Source organism: Mirounga angustirostris, unplaced genomic scaffold (assembly GCF_029215605.1).
Source record: "Mirounga angustirostris isolate CCGP_5_RB_7025 unplaced genomic scaffold, mMirAng1.0.hap1 SCAF_14, whole genome shotgun sequence".
NCBI lineage: Eukaryota > Metazoa > Chordata > Mammalia > Carnivora > Phocidae > Mirounga > Mirounga angustirostris.
The window spans coordinates 57,093,779-57,112,928 of NW_026991722.1; the positions used below are offsets into that span (position 1 = coordinate 57,093,779).

Genomic DNA, 19,150 nt, shown 5'->3' on the forward strand with positions numbered 1-19,150 from the left:
CTCCGTGGGACTTGTATTCTAGTAGGGGGTGAAGAAAATGATCCCTGCCTCTATGGGACTTGTATTCTACTGGGGAGAGATAGACAGTGACACCCTAATAAGTAAGCTTTGTAGTACGTTAGCAAGTTCTCAGTAGCATTAATAGCAGTAGCTAGGCAGGACACGGGGCATCAGCAGGGCCATGCAGGAGAGGTTTCAGTTTTAAATCTGGGGACTGGGTAGGATTCCTTGAGAATATATTTGAGCAGGACTGGCAGGAGATGAAGGCATGGGCGGTGGGGATAAGTCAGGGAGGGCCTCCAGGAGGAGGAAGGGACAGACCTCGAGGGTAGCGTACCTGGGTGAGAAAGTGACAGCATGGAGCCTGGTGTGGCTGGAGCCCAGGCATCCCACAGACTTACGGGGTCACAGCAGAGTATGCGGGGGTGGGTGGGACTCGTTGTGTACATTCTTGGAGGTCACTCTTATTCCAAAATCTAAAAATGGAAGTTCTCCATATCTAATCTCACTTTTGTAATTTGTTTGGTGACAACACTTGACCTGAAACTTTTTATGGCCTGTTTTTCCTCCTTAGAGTCATAGTCACATGTTTTGATACAGAAATATCAATATCCTTGGCGATAGGGTGCTGACCCAGACTTTCCTGGGGTATCACGTAATATGCAGTATAGAAACCTTTTTAAAATTAAAAATAGGTGCGCCTGGGTGGCTCAGTCATTAAGCATCTGCCTTCAGCTCAGGTCATGATCCCAGGGTCCTGGGATTGAGCCCGGTATCAGGCTCCCTGCCTGGCGGGAAGCCTGCTTCTCCCTCTCCCACTCCCCCTGCTTGTGTTCCCTCTCTCGCTGTCTCTCTATGTCAAATAAATAAATAAAATCTTTAAGAAAAAAAAAAGTAAAATTAACAGTAAATCTGAATTCTGAACCACAGTTTACCCGACGAATTTCAGGTAACTGATAGAGCCCATGGCCATGACATGCAAATGTAGTTCCTATTTTACATGTCCGGTCTTTCAATTTTGGAAGATGATTGTCCTCTGTCTCTTAAGTCATCTGTTTCCAGGTGTTTACCAGCTCTTTACCTGTAGAGATGAGTGCTGCGTGTTCACATTGAGGTCCTCTTCTCGTTCCTCTGAACAAACCTATTACTCATATGTTCCTTGGAAAACAGGGGCCCCTGGAACAGAATGCCTTCATCTGGGGGTGTCTCTTAGCACTGCCTCTCCGGATACTTTATTTCTATTAATACAACTGAAAATTGAATTAGGTTTGATAAAAATCCACCTCACAATCTTTTTTTTTTATTCTTATGTTAATCCCCATACATTACATCATTAATTTTAGATGAAGTGTTCCATGATTCATTGTTTGTGCATAACACCCAGTGCTCCATGCAGAATGTGCCCTCCTCAATACCCACCACCAGGCTAACCCATCCTCCCACCCCCGTCCCCTCTAGAACCCTGTTTGTTTTTCAGAGTCCATCGTCTCTCATGGTTCGTCTACCCCTCCGATTTCCCCCGCTTCATTCTTCCCCTCCCGCTACCTTCTTCTTCTTTTTTTTTTTTTCTTAACATATAGCATTATTTGTTTCAGAGGTACAGATCTGAGATTCAACAGTCTTGCACAATTCACAGCGCTTACCAGAGCACATACCCTCCCCAGTGTCTATCACCCAGTCACCCCATCCCTCCCACCCCACCCCCCACTCCAGCAACCCTCAGTTTGTTTCCTACAATTAAGAATTCCTCATATCAGCACCTCACAATCTTTATATACCTTTAAGTGATGAAGGTGGTTCTAAGTCACATCTCCAATGATCCCCTTATAAAGTCCAGGGAATACAGGATTGATTTACATTTATCTTGATTGATATTTATCTTGTTAATTTAAATTCATTGTTAGGCTTTGCAAATATCTTTTTCTTTTATCCCAGGTTAGTTGTCACCTATAGATGTGACAAACACAACTATGACTCTATCAACGACATTAATAGACATTATTGGAGGAGTCAAGGACATAACCTTTGCCAGGGCTTCAGAAACATGCTTTAGCATCCATGCTGACAAGTAGCCATAGACTCTGGTCATTCACAGGCTTCTAGTCTGCCCAGCCCTCCTGGCACGTGTCCCATATTGCTCTCCTCTTGTCCACGGAGATGTCACAGGCGTTGCTACCTGGTGCCCTGCCAGCATCTGTAAACACTCCGATCTCCTCCTTTCTAACAACCCAAGAAATCGGATTTGACACTAACAAGGTGAAGAGTGAACTCTCTCCTCCTCTGTCCAGCCCCCGTTATCTGAGGACATCCTCTCATGTGTCCTCCATCAACCCAGTTGTGGATTGCTTCTTCGTGCATGTTATCAGTCACTGAGCTAATACAGAACCTAAAGTCACTGTTGGACCTGATGGGTTTTTTTCAGCTTCAGGAAACAAGGAGACTATTATTAAGGTATCAATGTCAGAATTTCAAAGGAGATGAATCAACATTGTCCAAGAAGTGGGTCTTTCCTCCCTGTGAGTTATGACTTTCTCTCAAGTTTGGGCCTTTGGTCTGCTCTCATCTCTGTGTCTCTGCCTGCCTCAGTCCTTGCCATCTTTGAGCCCTTCCTCTGCCATGCTCCCTCTCTCTTCTGTCGCCTCACCCGACTTCTCTCCACTCCTTTTTGACTTTCTGTCATTGTGCTACAGCAGGCCTCCCTTATTTGCGGTGTCAGTTACCCACAGCCAACCACGGTCCAGAAGCAAATGGTCCTCCTTCCGACATATACTCAGGTCAGTAGCAGCCTAATGCTGTGTCACATGCCCAAGTCACTGCCCTCCCTCCATCCCATCACGTAGGCAATTTCTCATCTCACAGCATTACTAGAAGGGTGAGTACAACACAGTATTAGAGAGAGAGAGACCACATTCACATAACTTTTACTACAGTATATTGCTATAATTGTGCTGTGTTATTAGTCACTGTTGTTAATCTCTTACTGTGCCTCATTTATAAATCAAACTCTATTATAGGTGTGTATGTATGTGTAGAAGAAAACATAGTATATTTAGGGTTCAGTACTATCTGTGGTTTCAGGCCTGGGGTCTTGGAACACACTCCCAGCAGATAATGGGGGACAACCTAATTCCCCCCTTTCTCCTTTGACTCTTTTCCCTCTTTCTTTTATTCTTTCAGTCTTCACACTTTTTCTCCTGTTGTTCTCCTGCCTTATTTAGACTTTTGTATTTTGTTCTCTGCTCATTTGGTTCACATTGTGTACACCTCAATGTTCTCCAGTCTTTAGGCAACTGTTATACTTACATTTTCAAAGTGGGATTTTTCTGCCTGTACAAAATTACTGGTGATACCACAAATTTAAATGATATGCATCAACCTGAGTGATTTATCTTCTAGATATTTAAATATTGCCATGCATCCCTAATTCTAAATATACATGTTAGTAGTGCTGCATGCTCTTCAGTTAAATTATCTTAAGCACACTTAATCTTACTTAGTTTGGTTTATCTATTCCATTTTTAGAAATAGCCACTTTTTGATATTGAAGATGTGAATTTCAAGGAATATCCTTGTCTTATGGGAATATCCTTGTCTTATGAAGCTGAAAAAAACCCATCAGGTCCAACAGTGACTTTAGGTTCTGTATTAGCTCAGTGACTGATAACATGCACGAAGAAGCAATCCACAACTGGGTTGATGGAGGACACATGAGAGGATGTCCTCAGATAACGGGGGCTGGACAGAGGAGGAGAGAGTTCACTCTTCACCTTGTTAGTGTCAAATCCGATTTCTTGGGTTGTTAGAAAGGAGGAGGTCGGAGTGTTTACAGATGCTGGCAGGGCACCAGGTAGCAACATCTGTGACATCTCCGTGGACAAGAGGAGAGCAATATGGGACACGTGCCAGGAGGGCTGGGCAGAAGCCTGTGAATGACCAGAGTCTTATATTCTGCATCTCAGAATATTACAGGGAATTTATCATTCTTGAAAATATTAAAAATGGGATGCATTTTAATTTAATTTAATTTTATTTTATTTTATTTTTTATTCTTATGTTAATCCCCATACATTACATCATTAGTTTTAGATGAAGTGTTCCATGATTCATTGTTTGTGCATAACACCCAGTGCTCCATGCAGAATGTGCCCTCCTCAATACCCACCACCAGGCTAACCCATCCTCCCACCCCCTTCCCCTCTAGAACCCTGTTTGTTTTTCAGAGTCCATCGTCTCTCATGGTTCGTCTACCCCTCCGATTTCCCCCACTTCATTCTTCCCCTCCCGCTATCTTCTTCTTCTTTTTTTTTATCTTAACATATATTGCATTATTTGTTTCAGAGGTACAGATCTGAGATTCAACAGTCTTGCACAATTCACAGCGCTTACCAGAGCACATACCCTCCCCAGTGTCTATCACCCAGTCACCCCATCCCTCCCACCCCACCCCCCACTCCAGCAACACTCAGTTTGTTTCCTGCGATTAAGAATTCCTCATATCGGGCGCCTGGGTGGCTCAGTTGGTTAAGCAACTGCCTTCGGCTCAGGTCATGATCCTGGAGTCCCGGGATCGAGTCCCGCATCGGGTTGCCTGCTCAGCGGGGAGTCTGCTTCTCCCTCTGATCCTCCCCCCTCTCATGTGCTCTCTCAAATAAATAAATAAAATATTAAAAAAAAAAAAGAATTCCTCATATCAGTGAGATCATATGATACATGTCTTTCTCTGTTTGACTTATTTCACTCAACATAATACCCTCCAGTTCCATCCACGTCATTGCAAATGGCAAGATCTCATTCCTTTTGATGGCTGCATAATATTCCATTGTATATATATACCACATCTTCTTTAGCCATTCATCTGTTGATGGACATCTTGGCTCTTTCCACAGTTTGGCTATTGTGGCCATTGCTGCTATAAACATCGGGGTGCACGTACCCCTTCGGATCCCTACTTTTGTATCTTTGGGGTAAATACCCAGTAGTGCGATTGCTGGATCATATGATAGCTCTATTTTCAACTTTTTGAGGAACTTCCATACAGTTTTCCAGAGTGGCTGCACCAGCTTGCATTCCCACCAACAGTGTAGGAGGGTTCCCCTTTCTCCGCATCCCTACCAACATCTGTCGTTTCCTGACTTGTTAATTTTAGCCATTCTGCCTGGTGTGAGGTGGTATCTCATTGAAGTTTTGATTTGGATTTCCCTGATGCTGAGCGATATTGAGCACTTTTTCATGTGTCTGTTGGCCATTTGGATGTCTTCTTTGGAAAAATGTTCATGTCTTCTGCCCATTTCTTGATTGGATTCTTTGTTCTTTGGGTGTTGAGTTTGATGAGTTCTTTATAGACTTTGGATACTAGCCCTTTATCTGATATGTCATTTGCAAATATCTTCTCCCATTCTGTCGGTTGTCTTTTGGTTTTGTTGACTGTTTCCTTTGCTTCGCAAAAGCTTTTTATCTTGATGAAGTCCCAATAGTTCATTTTTGCCCTTGCTTCCCTTGCCTTTGGCGATGTTTCTAGGAAGAAGTTGCTTTGGCTGAGGTCTAAGAGGTTGCTGCCTGTGTTCTCCTTTAGGATTTTGATGGACTCCTGTCTCACACTGAGGTCTTTCAACCATTTGGAGTCTATTTTTGTGTGTGGTGTAAGGAAATGGTCCAGTTTCATTCTTCTGCATGTGGCTGTCCAATTTTCCCAACACCATTTGTTGAAGAGACTGTCTTTGTTCCATTGGACATTCTTTCCTGCTTTGTCGAAGATAAGTTGACCATAGAGTTGAGGGTCCATTTCTGGGCTCTCTATTCTGTTCCATTGATCTATGTGTCTGTTTTTGTGCCAGCACCATGCTGTCTTGATGATGACAGCTTTGTAATAGAGCTGGAAGTCCGGAATTGTGATGCCGCCGGCTTTGCTTTTCTTTTTCAATATTCCTCTGGCTATGCGGGGTCTTTTCTGGTTCCATACAAATTTTAGGATTATTTGTTCCATTTCTTTGAAAAAAGTGGATGGTATTTTGATGGGGATTGCATTGAATGTGTAGATTGCTCTAGGTAGCATTGACATCTTCACAATATTTGTTCTTCCAATCCATGAGCATGGAACGTTTTTCCATTTCTTTGTGTCTTCCTCAATTTCTTTCATGAATATTTTATAGTTTTCTGAGTACAGATCCTTTGTCTCTTTGGTTAGATTTATTCCTAGGTATCTTATGTTTTTGGGTGCAATTGTAAATGGGATCAACTCGTTAATTTCTCTTTCTTCTGTCTTGTTGTTGGTGTATAGGAATGCCACTGACTTCTGTGCATTGATTTTATATCCTTCCACTTGACTGAATTCCTGTATGAGTTCTAGCAGTTTTGGGGTGGAGTCTTTTGGGTTTTCCACATAAAGTATCATATCATCTGCAAAGAGTGAGAGTTTGACTTCTTCTTTGCCGATTTGGATGCCTTTGATTTCTTTTTGTTGTCTGATTGCTGTGGCTAGGACTTCCAATACTATGTTGAATAGCAGTGGTGATAGTGGACATCCCTGCCGCGTTCCTGACCTTAGGGGGAAAGCTCTCAGTTTTTCCCCATTGAGAATAATATTTGCTGTAGGTTTTTCATAGATGGCTTTTATGATATTGAGGTATGTACTCTCTATCCCTATACTCTGAAGAGTTTTGATCAAGAAAGGTTGCTGTACTTTGTCAAAAGCTTTTTCTGCATCTATTGAGAGGATCATATGATTCTTGTTCTTTCTTTTGTTAATGTATTGTATCACATTGATTGATTTGTGGATGTTGAACCAACCTTGCAGCCCAGGGATAAATCCCACTTGGTCATGGTGAATAATCCTTTTAATGTACTGTTGGATCCTATTGGCTAGTATTTTGGTGAGAATTTTTGCATCCATGTTCATCAGGGATATTGGTCTGTAATTCTCCTTTTTGATGGGGTCTTTGTCTGGTTTTGGGATCAAGGTAATGCTGGCCTCATAAAATGAGTTTGGAAGGTTTCCTTCCGTTTCTATTTTTTGGAACAGTTTCAGAGGAATAGGTATTAATTCTCCTTGAAATGTTTGGTAGAATTCCCCTGGGAAGCCATCTGGCCCTGGGCTTTTGTTTTTTGGGAGATTTTTGATGACTGCTTTAATTTCCTTAGTGGTTATAGGTCTGTTCAGGTTTTCTATTTCATCCTGGTTCAGTTTTGGTAGTTGATACATCTCTAGGAATGCATCCATCTCTTCCAGGTTATCTAATTTGCTGGCATAGAGTTGCTCATAATATGTTCTTAGAATTGTTTGTATGTCTTTGGTGTTGGTTGTGATCTCTCCTCTTTCATTCATGATTTTGTTGATTTGGGTCATTTCTCTTCTCTTTTTGATCAGTCTGGCCAGGGGTTTATCAATCTTGTTAATTCTTTCAAAGAACCAGCTCCTAGTTTTGTTGATCTGTTCTACTGTTCTTTTAGTTTCTATTTCATTGATTTCTGCTCTGATCTTTATGATTTCTCTTCTCCTGCTGGGTTTAGGCTTTATTTGCTATTCTTTCTCCAGCTCCTTTAGGTGTAGGGTTAGGTTGTGTACTTGAGACCTTTCTTGTTTCTTGAGAAAGGCTTGTATTGCTATATACTTCCCTCTTAGGACTGCCTTTGCTGCATCCCAAAGATTTTGAATAGTTGTGTTTTCATTTTCATTGGTTTCCATGTATTTTTTTAATTCTTCTTTAATTTCCTGGTTGACCCATTCATTCTTCAGTAGGATGCTCTTTAGCCTCCATGTATTTGAGTTCTTTCCGACTTTCCTCTCTATTTTAATTTTAAAATTCTATCTAGTAGGAGAATAACTGAATTTGTACTGTGGAAGCCATGCAGTACCACAAAAATAAATATAATTTTTTCCTGTATATTTACTCTTTTACCCAAGATAAGCTGAGGGGTTCCCCCCGCTTTTTTGGAAATACTGTAAAAAAATCAGTGATTCAGGCCAATTCTCTGTCCTATTTGATCTCTTTGTAATATCTGAAAGGAGTTGGAAAACAACTTGATTTTAGGAGCCATCTGAACTCTTGTTAAAAAACAATTCTTATATGGGCGCCTGGGTGGCTCAGTTGGTTAAGCGACTGCCTTCAGCTCAGGTCATGATCCTGGAGTCCCGGGATCGAGTCCCGCATCGGGCTTCCTGCTCAGCAGGGAGTCTGCTTCTCCCTCTGATCCTCCCCCATCTCATGCTCTCTCTCTCTGTCTCATTCTCTCTCTCAAATAAATAAATAAAATCTTTAAAAAAAAAACAAAAAAAACCAATTCTTATAAATAATTAACTCTCTCTTTTTTTTTTTAATTTTACTTATTTATTTGAGAGAGAATGAGAGACAGCATGAGAGGGAGAAGGGTCAGAAGGAGAAGCAGACTCCCTGATGAGTAGGGAGCCCGATGCGGGGCTCGATCCTGGGACACCAGGATCATGACCTGAGCCGAAGGTAGTGGCTTAACCAACTGAGTCACCCAGGTGCCCCAATAATTAACTCTCGTTAAAGTCTTTTATGTTGTCCATTAAAAAAAAAAAACCTTAAAATTTTTCATTCCCTTTAAACCAACAATTTTAGGCATAGGGATTGTCCTAACATCATTTATAATAGTGAAGCATGTAAATAATTTCAATATATAGTGATAAAGAAATATATACATAAATAATGGCTGTAGCTATAAAATGGGAAACATTAAAAAGCATGTTTTTGGAACCATCTAAAAGTATAAAAAGTCTGTAGATATCACAGAGATACGACCACCATTTCAAATTTAATTTAAATGAAAATAATGCATTAGAAAAAAGTAAACTAAAATACCTTAAAATATTTACAATATTTATCTTTAAGTAATTGGATTATGTATAGTTTTTTAAATACCTACAGTTTTTATTTTTTATATTTAAAAAAAGTTTCTACAGTAAACATTAGATTTCAAAAATCCATTTCTCTTTTTATTGTCCTTAAGAATATATTTTGTGTGGGTCTGCCCTGTGCCGGATGTATCTGGTGGTTCGTAGACATCTACGATGCTCTGCCATCTGGATTGTGTGTTGGCTCCACCCCACCCAGCTGAATAAAGCCTTCCTCTCTTGCTTTCTTCTTCTGCCCCTGCTTGGACATATCAGGTCTGCTTTGCATCTCTCCTACTATTCTCCATTCAACTCACCAAGTACATTTTACCTATTTTTTGCTATCATTTTTAACCTGCATTCCAGATTATTTTAGGGCAGTCTTCAAATAAAGGTGCAAAAGCTAGAGTTTATGCTGTTGATCTGTAGTAATGAGTGATGACTTAATATGCATACCATGAAGTTTACCATTCTGACCATGTTCAAGAGCACAATTCACTGGCTAAGTACATTCACAATGTTATGTAACCATTACCACTATTTATTCCAAAACTTTTCTATTACCTGAAACAAAATCCATTAAGAAGTAACTCCCATTCCCTCTCTCACCACCCCTGGTAACCTTCATTCTACTTTTTGTCTCTATGAATTTGCTCATTCTAGATTCCTCATTTAAGTGGAATCATACCATAGTTGTCCATAGTGACTGGTTTATTTCACCTAACATAATGTGGTCAGGGTTTATCCATGTTGTGGCAAGTGTCTGAACTTCCTTCCTTTTTAAGGCTAAATGATATCCATTGCCTGTAGAGGCCACCTTTTGTTTATCCATTCATCAATCAATGGACATTTAGGTTGTTTTCCACCTTTTGGCTATTGTGAATGATGCTGCTGTGAACATTGGCATATAAGTATGTGTTTGAGTACCTATCTTCAATTCTTTTGGGCTATATCTAGGAGTAGAATTACTGAGTAATATGATAATTCTGCTTAACTTTTTGAGGTCTTGCCAGACTATTTTCCACCGTGCCTGCCTCATTTTATAATCCCACCAGCGATGCACAGGGTTCCCGTTTCTCTACATCTTTGGCAACTTGTTATTTTTAATTTTTAATTTTTTTTTGGATGATAGCCATCCTGCTGGATGTAAAGTGGTATTTCACTGTGGTTTTGATATGCATTTCCCTATTGACCAACGATGTTGAGCATCTTTTCATATACTCATCAGCCATCTGTATATCTTTTTTGGGGGAAATGTCTTTTTAATTTCTTTGCCCATTTAAAAAAAATAGAGTATTGGGCACCTGGGTGGCTCAGTTGGTTAAGCGACTGCCTTCAGCTCAGGTCATGATCCTGGAGTCCCGGGATCGAGTCCCACATCGGGCTCCCTGCTCGGCAGGGAGTCTGCTTCTCCCTCTGACCCTCCTCCCTCTCATGCTCTCTCTATCTCATTCTCTCTCTCTCAAATAAATAAATAAAATCTTTAAAAAAATAAAAAATAAAAAATAAAAAATATAGAGTATAGTTGACACGTTACATTAGTTCCAGGTGTACAACATAGTGATTCAAGTTCTCTATATGTTATGCTGTGCTCACAAGTGTACCTACCATCTGTCACCATCCAACACTATTCCAATACCATTGACTGTATTATCTATGCTGTGCCCTTTATTCCCATGACTTACTCATTCCATAACTGGAAGTCTGTATCTCCCACTCCCCTTCACCCATTTTGCCCTTCTCCCTACCTCCTTCCCTCTGACAGGTGTCATTTTGTTCTCTGTATTTACGGGTCTGAGCGTCTGATTCTGCTGTTTGTTTGTTTATTCATTGTTTTGTTTTTTAGATTCCACATATGAGTGCAATCGTGTGGTATTTGTCTTTTTCTATCTGACTTATTTATTTCACTTAGCGTAATTTCCTCTAGGTCCATCCATGTTGTCACAAATCCTTTGCCCATTTTTAAATTGGATTGTTTGTTTCTTGTTGTTGCTTTGGTTGAAGGACTTCTTTATATATTCAAGATCTTAATCCCTATCAGATATATGATTTGTGAATATTTCTCCCACTCTGTATTGTTTTAATCTCCTTTGATGTACAGTGTTTAATTTTGATAGTCTAGTTTATTTTTTTCTTTTGTTGCCTGTGATTTTGGTATTTCATTGAAGAAATCAGTTCTGAATCTAACATCATGAAGATTTTCTCCTGTGTTTTTCTTCTAAGGTACTTATAGTTTTAGATCTTAATTTTAGATATTTGATCTATTTTGAGTTAATTTTTGTATGCAGTGAAAGATAAGGGTCCAACTTTATTCTTTTGCCTGGATACCCATTTTTCCCAGCACCAATTGCTGAAAAGATTGTTATTTCCCCATTGAGTGGTCTGGGCACCCTTGTCGAAAATCCATTGACCATGTATGTAAGGGTTTGTTTCTGGGCTATCTACTCGATTCCATTGGTCTGTGTCTGTCCTTATGCTAGTGCCACACTGTACTTTTGATTACTGTAGCTTTGTAGCGAGTTTTGAAGTTGAGACGTTTGAGTCTTTCAACTTTGTTCTTTTCTTTTGTCTACAGTGATGACCTGTGAATAGAACTTTTGCTAGCCCTTAAGACCTAAACCTATCTTAAGGATTTGCTTGTAGCTCTGACAAATCAGGATTCAGGACTACTGTATATCTTTGAAAAACCATAGACTTTTTCGTTATCCTGATGGTCTCTGTATTAGTGTCCTATTGCTTCTTTAACAAATTACCAAAGACGTAATGGCTTTATTATCTTGTAGTTTTAGAGGTCAGAAGTCCTAATATAAGGTGATGGCAAGGCTGGTCCCTCCTGGAAGGTATAGGGGAGAATCTGTTCCTTACCTTTTGTAGCTTGTTAGAGACCTGCTTCATTTCTTGGCTCATGATCCCTTCCTCCATTTTAAAACCCACATCATTCCAGCCTTTGGTTCTGTGGTCACATTTCCTTCTTCTGCATTTGACCCTCTTACCTTCCTCCTACCTTGTAATTACATTGGGCCCATCTGGATAATTTAGTATTCAGGGATACTGGATAATTGTCTCATCTCCAGATTCTTATTTTAATCACATCTGCAAACTTCCTTTTGCTATGCATAAGGAGTATATTCACACGTTCTGGGAACTAGGCAGTAGACATCTCTGAGGACTGTTTTTCTGCCTACCCCAATCATGATGAGTGGGCAGTGTTGCTGACTGAGGGACATGCAGAATCTCTAAAATATCTTTATTTTCCGTATTGGTCTCCCTTGTAAATAAAGGCTAATTATCCAGTTTTAGGACCTGGAGTATAAATCTATTAATTTAGCAACTTCATATTTCTGTTCTACCTATGGAATATTTTTTCTGCAGGGGCTATGATTTTTAGAGTCAGCAAATATTTGTTGAGTTTTATTTCTTGTGCACCCATGTACACCAAATGAATAAGATCTGTTTCTTAACTTGAAGACGTTCTAGTCTGCTACAAAAGGAGGGTGTTACTGCAGTATAATACACTTTTTATCCATTTTAATTCCTAAATATCTTTAGAATCCTAAATATTTTTAGAATCCTTTCCTCCCCCTCTCTCATCCCTCTTTGTGTCACTTGTTGATTTCTTAAAAAAAAATTACCGATTTCCCTTGACATCAGTTGGGATCCCACATTTTTTCCTTCAGTCTGTTACTGTACCTATAGATATGTTCATGTCACCCCTTTACCTAAAATCTGTCCATTCCTGGCATCAAGATAAACTATAATCCTCAATATGCCATATTGTGATTATCCTTCTAGCCTCATCACCTGCCTATCCAGACGCGCTTCGTTCTAGCTGCATGGAATCAGTTGTATTTCCTTTATTGTTCCATGCTGTCTTGGCTCTTGACTTTTGCAAAGCTCTTCTCACTCACTGGGCTCCATTTCTCCTCCTTCCCTCTGAGAAACTCCTGTGCATCCTCCAGCCTGGCCTCAAGTAGTGCTTTCTAGAAAGCCAGCCCAACCCTCACACCCTTCTCCAGTGTGGTCCCCTTTTCCTGGGCTTGCTGTTTTATGCAGTTTATTGCTTTGTACTATAATCACTGCCTTACTTGGCTGTTTTTCCTCACCAGACTTTAAGTTCAGGTAGGTAAGGGATTGTTCTTTTAACTCCATTCTCCCTGTATATGATACAGTGTTTGCCTCATAAGAGATTTTTACAAAGTGTTCATTAAATGAATGCTTGGATCCACGTACCTTTGAATGATTTAACACAAAAATGACCTGCAGACTTGAACATTCAAGATCTATGATTTGGTATGGGTCCTAAGCTAAAATGATCATTCATTAGCACTTGGTTTCTCTTTCATATGCACTACTTTTCTTGAAGAAACTGAATCTAACTTTCTGTGTGACTCAGTACATGGGATTCAAAAAGAAAGCCCCAGCCCTGAGAGTTGATGTACTGGAGTCCTGTAGAGTTGTTAGCTTGAAGCTGTTTATTTTAAAGAATAAATCTGTGGCATGGAGACATCAACTATGAAGTAATACTCCTCTCAACATATGTATAAATCCAAAACAGAGGTTTTCTCAAACTTGAGAGCCCTCGCTGCAGCCTTGAATAGTTTTGAGTGATCAATAACTGCATACTTCCAAATTCTTTTGAATGAACATTCTTTTGAAGTAGGCGTACTCTAGCAGGTAAGATACTATGGGATTACTATAGAAGCATATTCTTACCGGATTCATGCCACAAGTGAGTAAATAAATAAGTAGGTAGCCTTTTTTTGTTGCTGTTATTAATAAAACAAATACTTACAGATATGAAATCTGCCTTTCTTTAGGGCTTAATTTTTTTTCAAACTTGGAGATTAGATTTGTTTTGTTTTTAGTTTGGAAAAAGACAGACTGCACTTTATAGCGTTAGTAGATCTGAGGTTACTCCTAGAGGTAGAATTGGATTGATTGTTTATTTGCGAGAAAGGATGGGAGACTAAATGTGTGGACTACAGAGAGGAATGCTGTCCCCCATTGAATTAATTAATGATGCCAGACTGATTCTATTTTATTTCACTTTCCTAAGTCCTTGGTGTGCTCTGTCAGACCAAATTTGGGGGATTTAGTAAAAACCAGGACAGACATAAGACATGTAAGTTATCTATGGAACTTCATGCTCTGATTTATAACTTCTTAAGCTATTAACAAAGCTGCTGTGACAGATAACACTGAAGGTGATGTTGGTGGAACTCTTCTTCCCCACTCCTGATGTTTCCTTCCCTGTGGCAGGAACTGTACCAGTGCAGCACTCTGATGCTTTTTCTCTGCCCAAGCGGGAGCTGCCTGGGAAGGGAGCTGCCTGGGAAGGAAGCTGGGAGCATGCACAGCCCAGCCCCTTCTTTGGGAGCTAACCCCCTGTAGGAGCCCTCTTCTTCCATCCTGTGAGTTTTACAGCAGCACCCAACATGTGGGAGGCCTTTGTGCTTTTCTAAGATGGCCAGTGGCCGGGTGGGTGAGTCTTTAATTCTGTGCTTCAGTATTAGCAAGCCCATTGTTACTGCATCTCAGCCATATTCTGTAATACCAGGTTCACAGGTAATAAAAGTGGTACGTTGACAGCCTGTCCGCCTTTCTCCTTGACTTCATCACTCAGCTGGTCCGGAATTTGGGTGGGGATGTGTGGTGCCAGTCAGTAAGCCAGTGTCTTTGTATATATCTTTAAATTCTCACAACTGCCCTGCAAGTGAGTCATATCATCTTGTTGTAGATGAGGGAAGGGAGGCTCTAGGAAGGTAAATCACTTTGAAGTTAGCTTTGGCACCCTGGTCAGTTTAACTCCAAACCTATGCCCGTTAGGGCATACTGCCAAAGAAAAAAAATCACGGATAAAAGCTTTTAAACGACTTTGCATAATATAAATCACCGAGTAATATAGATGAGTTTTATTATGTGTAGCTTAGCATTTTCATACTCATACATAAAAACACTTTAATATTGCCTGCAAGTCCCGGAATGCGTAGGTGCTTCCTTACCTCCCTGGTTCCATGAGCTGCCTTCATTTCATCCAAAGCTTTCTGTTCTCTCTAACCATCTCGGGCTTCCTGCCCCGTTTCCTCTGACTAGACAGAATGCCCCTTCTCTCACACCCTCTCCCTTTGCCTGGTTAGCTCCTCCTTGCCTTTCAGATCTCAGCTCACTTCCTCAAACTGGCCTCCCACAGCCACCATATCTAAAGATGGTGATTTCTGCGAGCCATCTGATCTGTCCCTTCACCACACTGGCCATCACTTGTAATTCTGTATTTCCGGCCTATACTTCCCACTAACTAAAGTGCCGTGCGCACCATAACTACTCTTCTGTCATTCCCCACTGTGAGCCTAGTGTCTTAACACAGTTGATAGCACCTGGTTGGCAGAATGGATTCTGAGTGAACAAATGGACAGAGTGCTTGGCATCATGCGTTAGCTGTAAGGTCTGTGCCCATTGTTTTCTACTCAATGCTTGCAAATGACATATTAAAGATAGCCTCTTTCCTGGGAATTGTAAACAGCTATTAAGAACTAAAATCTGTAGCCTTCTTATGAGACTCTAAATTATAGGAAACATAGAATGGAGTTCTAAGGCCACATAACTAAAGACGTACTTCATGTGTTAAGGATGGTGTAAGACAAAGGTGCTACACGGAGGGAACCTGTTTTATGTGGTTTTGAAACTCTGGGATGGGGAGAAACTTCTCTTGTAGCATTTCACACTTAAGTAATAATTGAGCATCTACTTGGTTTTTGTATCCTGGAAGAACATCGTAAAGCTTAGAATAGTCCATCAGACCTATTCGGTAAGGAATATGTTAATACCTACTTATGTCTTTAATGTAATTCTTAATAAATTATTTATTTGTTCATAGATAAAATGAGGTTGGCAGTAGGGTAGTGTATGAATCAGTTTTGTTTCCTAGCCAAGCATAAAAACATAAGACAAAGTGGTATGAAAATACCAAATGGTGATCGTTTGGGAATCAAATAAAGAATTTTTCCATATGCATTTTTCTACTCCCGGTGAGCTCACTTAACATAATTAATATCTTAAAGGACAAAAGCAAGACATTTCTGCACACATAATTTTGCATCCCTCAATCTTGAAAGTGTTGATCATGGCAGAATTTAAGTTTCCTGGCCAGCTGTTCCCCTAGAACTAGAGCCCCTGGGTAATAAACAACAGAACCCAGATCCACATGGAAAAAACATGGATAATAGCCATCAGGTGTCTTACCGGTCCAGTATGACAGCTGATATTGTCTCTTTTTGTCCCCCACCCCCATTTATACAGGGCATTGATGTGCGCGATGCTCCTCTCAAGGAAATAAAGGTGACTAGTTCCCGGCGATTCATAGCTTCCTTTAATGTCATGAACACAACAAAACGAGATGCTGGGAAGTACCGCTGCATGATTCGCACCGAAGGAGGTGTTGGAATATCAAACTATGCAGAATTGGTAGTTAAAGGTATTTAATGCATTTTTATACCCCTCAATAATCTATTAAAATAGACATGTCAGATGGTTGTGAGTTCATTATTTGTTTAACTCTCAAACTTATCCTTGTCTGTCTCCGAAAAGGAGCTTGGTGACAGGCTACATTGATGGATTGCATTTTAAGTACAAATTTTGCACGTGAGCAATATTTTTGAAAAATGTATTTTATTTATGTTGGTTTAGTTGCATACAAAAGCACTGAATGTGCTCTTAGCAAGTTCTTCTGCCAACTCTGTATACAGAGATTACAACCTATAAATTTTTTTAAGGAATGCATTTTTTTTTTTTACTGATAGAAAATCACTTAAAATGCAAATATTCACCAGCCAGCATGTTTATGATAGCAGGGTGGTTAATAAAATGAAGCAATGCCAGTATAAAAATGCTCAGTCATATCACACAAGCCATATTGATAATACTGAGTTAACACTCATAATGTCGCAGTTAGGTTCCATTACTATATTTTGCATGACTGAAAAATTGAGTCATTATATTCAGGGAGGTGGGGTATGAGGGAAAAAAAAAAGGGAAAATAAGTTTCCATTGCTGGTCTAATGCTTTTTTTGTGGGCTGAGGAGTTTATGATATTAAACTGCTAGGGCAATTCTTGGTCCCAGACAGAATAATTTGGACTTCTAGATGTAAAGTGAGGCATTTTTAGGTAATTTGTGGCAGGCCATTGCTGTTTTGTCCTAGGAGAACAGAATGATGCCTGTTGATGAATTTTTTTTCCCCTGCATTTGTTAAATATAAAACATAAAGCTGATATCTTTTGGACAGTTTCTTCCTCGTATCAACAAATTTCTCTGTGCACGCAGTTTTAAAGACCGTGGGGTTCAAACCCCAGAACTAGCTATGTGGGCATGGGCCAGGGTATAAAGTATAATGTAGACATTAATAATGTCACCTACACCATAGGGTGATCAAGAAGGTCAAGTGCAAAAAGTATATGAAAGGCACTTAGAAAAAAAAAAAAAAAAAGAAAGGCACTTAGAACAGTATACATAGTAAGCAGCCAGCTCCTGTTAGGGCCATGATGGGGCGGAGGTGGGGGGGAGCGAGGTGATTGTAACCCTCTGCTCCTGTACATCAGTGAGCTTCATTTAGAAACGCTTGTCACTGCCCTCTTTCCAAATTTTAAAACATAAATGCCTGCCCAGCTATTCTTCCCTCCCCCCACCACACCCGTATTAAATGAAAATCTCTGGGGACATGGCCTCTGTTATAAAATCTGTAGGTGATTTTGGCATATGCTTCTGTTGTGAAATCCCTGCTGCCAATATTAGTCACTCCTGGCTTATGACTCCTGGCTTATGAGAGAAATGTTTGTTGGTGAGCCTGCCCCATGCAGTATTAATTTGCAGCAATGACTGACATTGTGCACATTGAAATATGTACCCCGCTAATAAATTTTGCCACAGCATATTCTTAGGAATTTTGGTTTGTGGTGAAACTTTAGCTGGTCTGACTAGGACTTGAGTTTAGGAATTTAGGTTTAATAGTCATAAGAAAACTAACTCTTCATAGTAATGCACACCCTACTCTGCAGAAGGTTCTCTGAGAAGCGAGGAGTCACCGTGTAGAAAATGGACACTGTTTGCCAACAAATCCAGTAAAGTAGCAGCCTCAGTGTTCCATGGCTGAGTTCTTTATTATCATTATTAGTACTTAATGTTCCTCTTGGCTCAGTTCTTGTGATTGTATCCCATTTTCTGATTGATAGTTGCTACAGCATTTCACTGTGACCAGCCCTGTTCTTAAGGCATCATGCTTCATTATCAGTATAATGTAAATCTCGTAACCTTGCTAAAAATGGCCCCTGTGAAAAACTTCATTTGCTGGGTGGTATAAGTAAATCATAAATTTCTAGTCTTCCAGAGCAAACGTGAGCACAAAGAATGAATGGGTTATTATTCACATTTATGCAGCACATTTTCCTGTCTTAGGATGGCATAGTGGTTGCTTGGCTCATTGTGATAAAAATGTCCAGGCATCTCTTTTCATCTCTGCACATGACCAAACCCAGGACAGCCAGCTTACAGTTGCGGCTGAAATCTGAAATTTGACTTTTCCTCCATTTATAATTTTATAGCCATATTTTTCATATATTTTATATTTAAAAATGAGATAACATGCTGAATTCTACTAGCAAGTTATACTTAATATTAAGTATTACCTTGAGATAATTACTTTAAAATATGCAGTGACACTTTTGAGGCCACTTGTATATAATTTAACTCTTTTTTTTTTATGCATGTAGTATTTGAAGTGTTGATCTTCGGAAAATGGGAAAAACTAAAGTCTATAGAGTTTGTAATTCTCTTAAGGTCACATACTGATTTGGTGCCAGCCCTCCAAATGAAACCCACGTCATTTATTAACTGTCATTCCTATCTTTTTCATGTCTCCCACTGCTTTTGATAATCTGGGACATAAAAAATATTTCATGGAATCTCCATAATTTGTATATATATGCATGTATATCAATATCATTTAATTATATGAGATATGTATTAGGCATTCACATGTGTTTATCATTAGATATATGTTTACATATCTGTATGTGTATAAATTCTTTCATTGCTGGCTTGGTTTAGAAATACAGTTGACCCTTGAACAGCACAAGAGTTAGAGGCACCAACCCCTGCATGGTTGAAAATCCACATACTTTTGGCTCCCCAGAAACTTAACTAATAACCTATTGTTGACCAGAACCCTTACCGATAAAATAAGCCATCGATTAACACAAATTTTATATACATATTATATACTGTATTCTTGCAGTAACCTAAAGAAAAG

At 39.7% G+C, this 19,150-nt stretch overlaps 1 protein-coding gene across 2 annotated transcripts in view; it reads left to right on the plus strand.

The window, feature by feature from the left end:
- Nucleotides 1-19,150, plus strand: part of PTPRM (protein tyrosine phosphatase receptor type M) — an 810,901-nt gene that overhangs the window by 363,057 nt on the left and 428,694 nt on the right. For both annotated transcript variants that reach the window (XM_045887027.3, XM_045887028.3), the window contains exon 6: nucleotides 16,148-16,322. In XM_045887027.3, coding sequence (XP_045742983.1) covers nucleotides 16,148-16,322 — 175 coding nt within the window. The remainder of the gene's footprint in view (nucleotides 1-16,147; nucleotides 16,323-19,150) is intronic.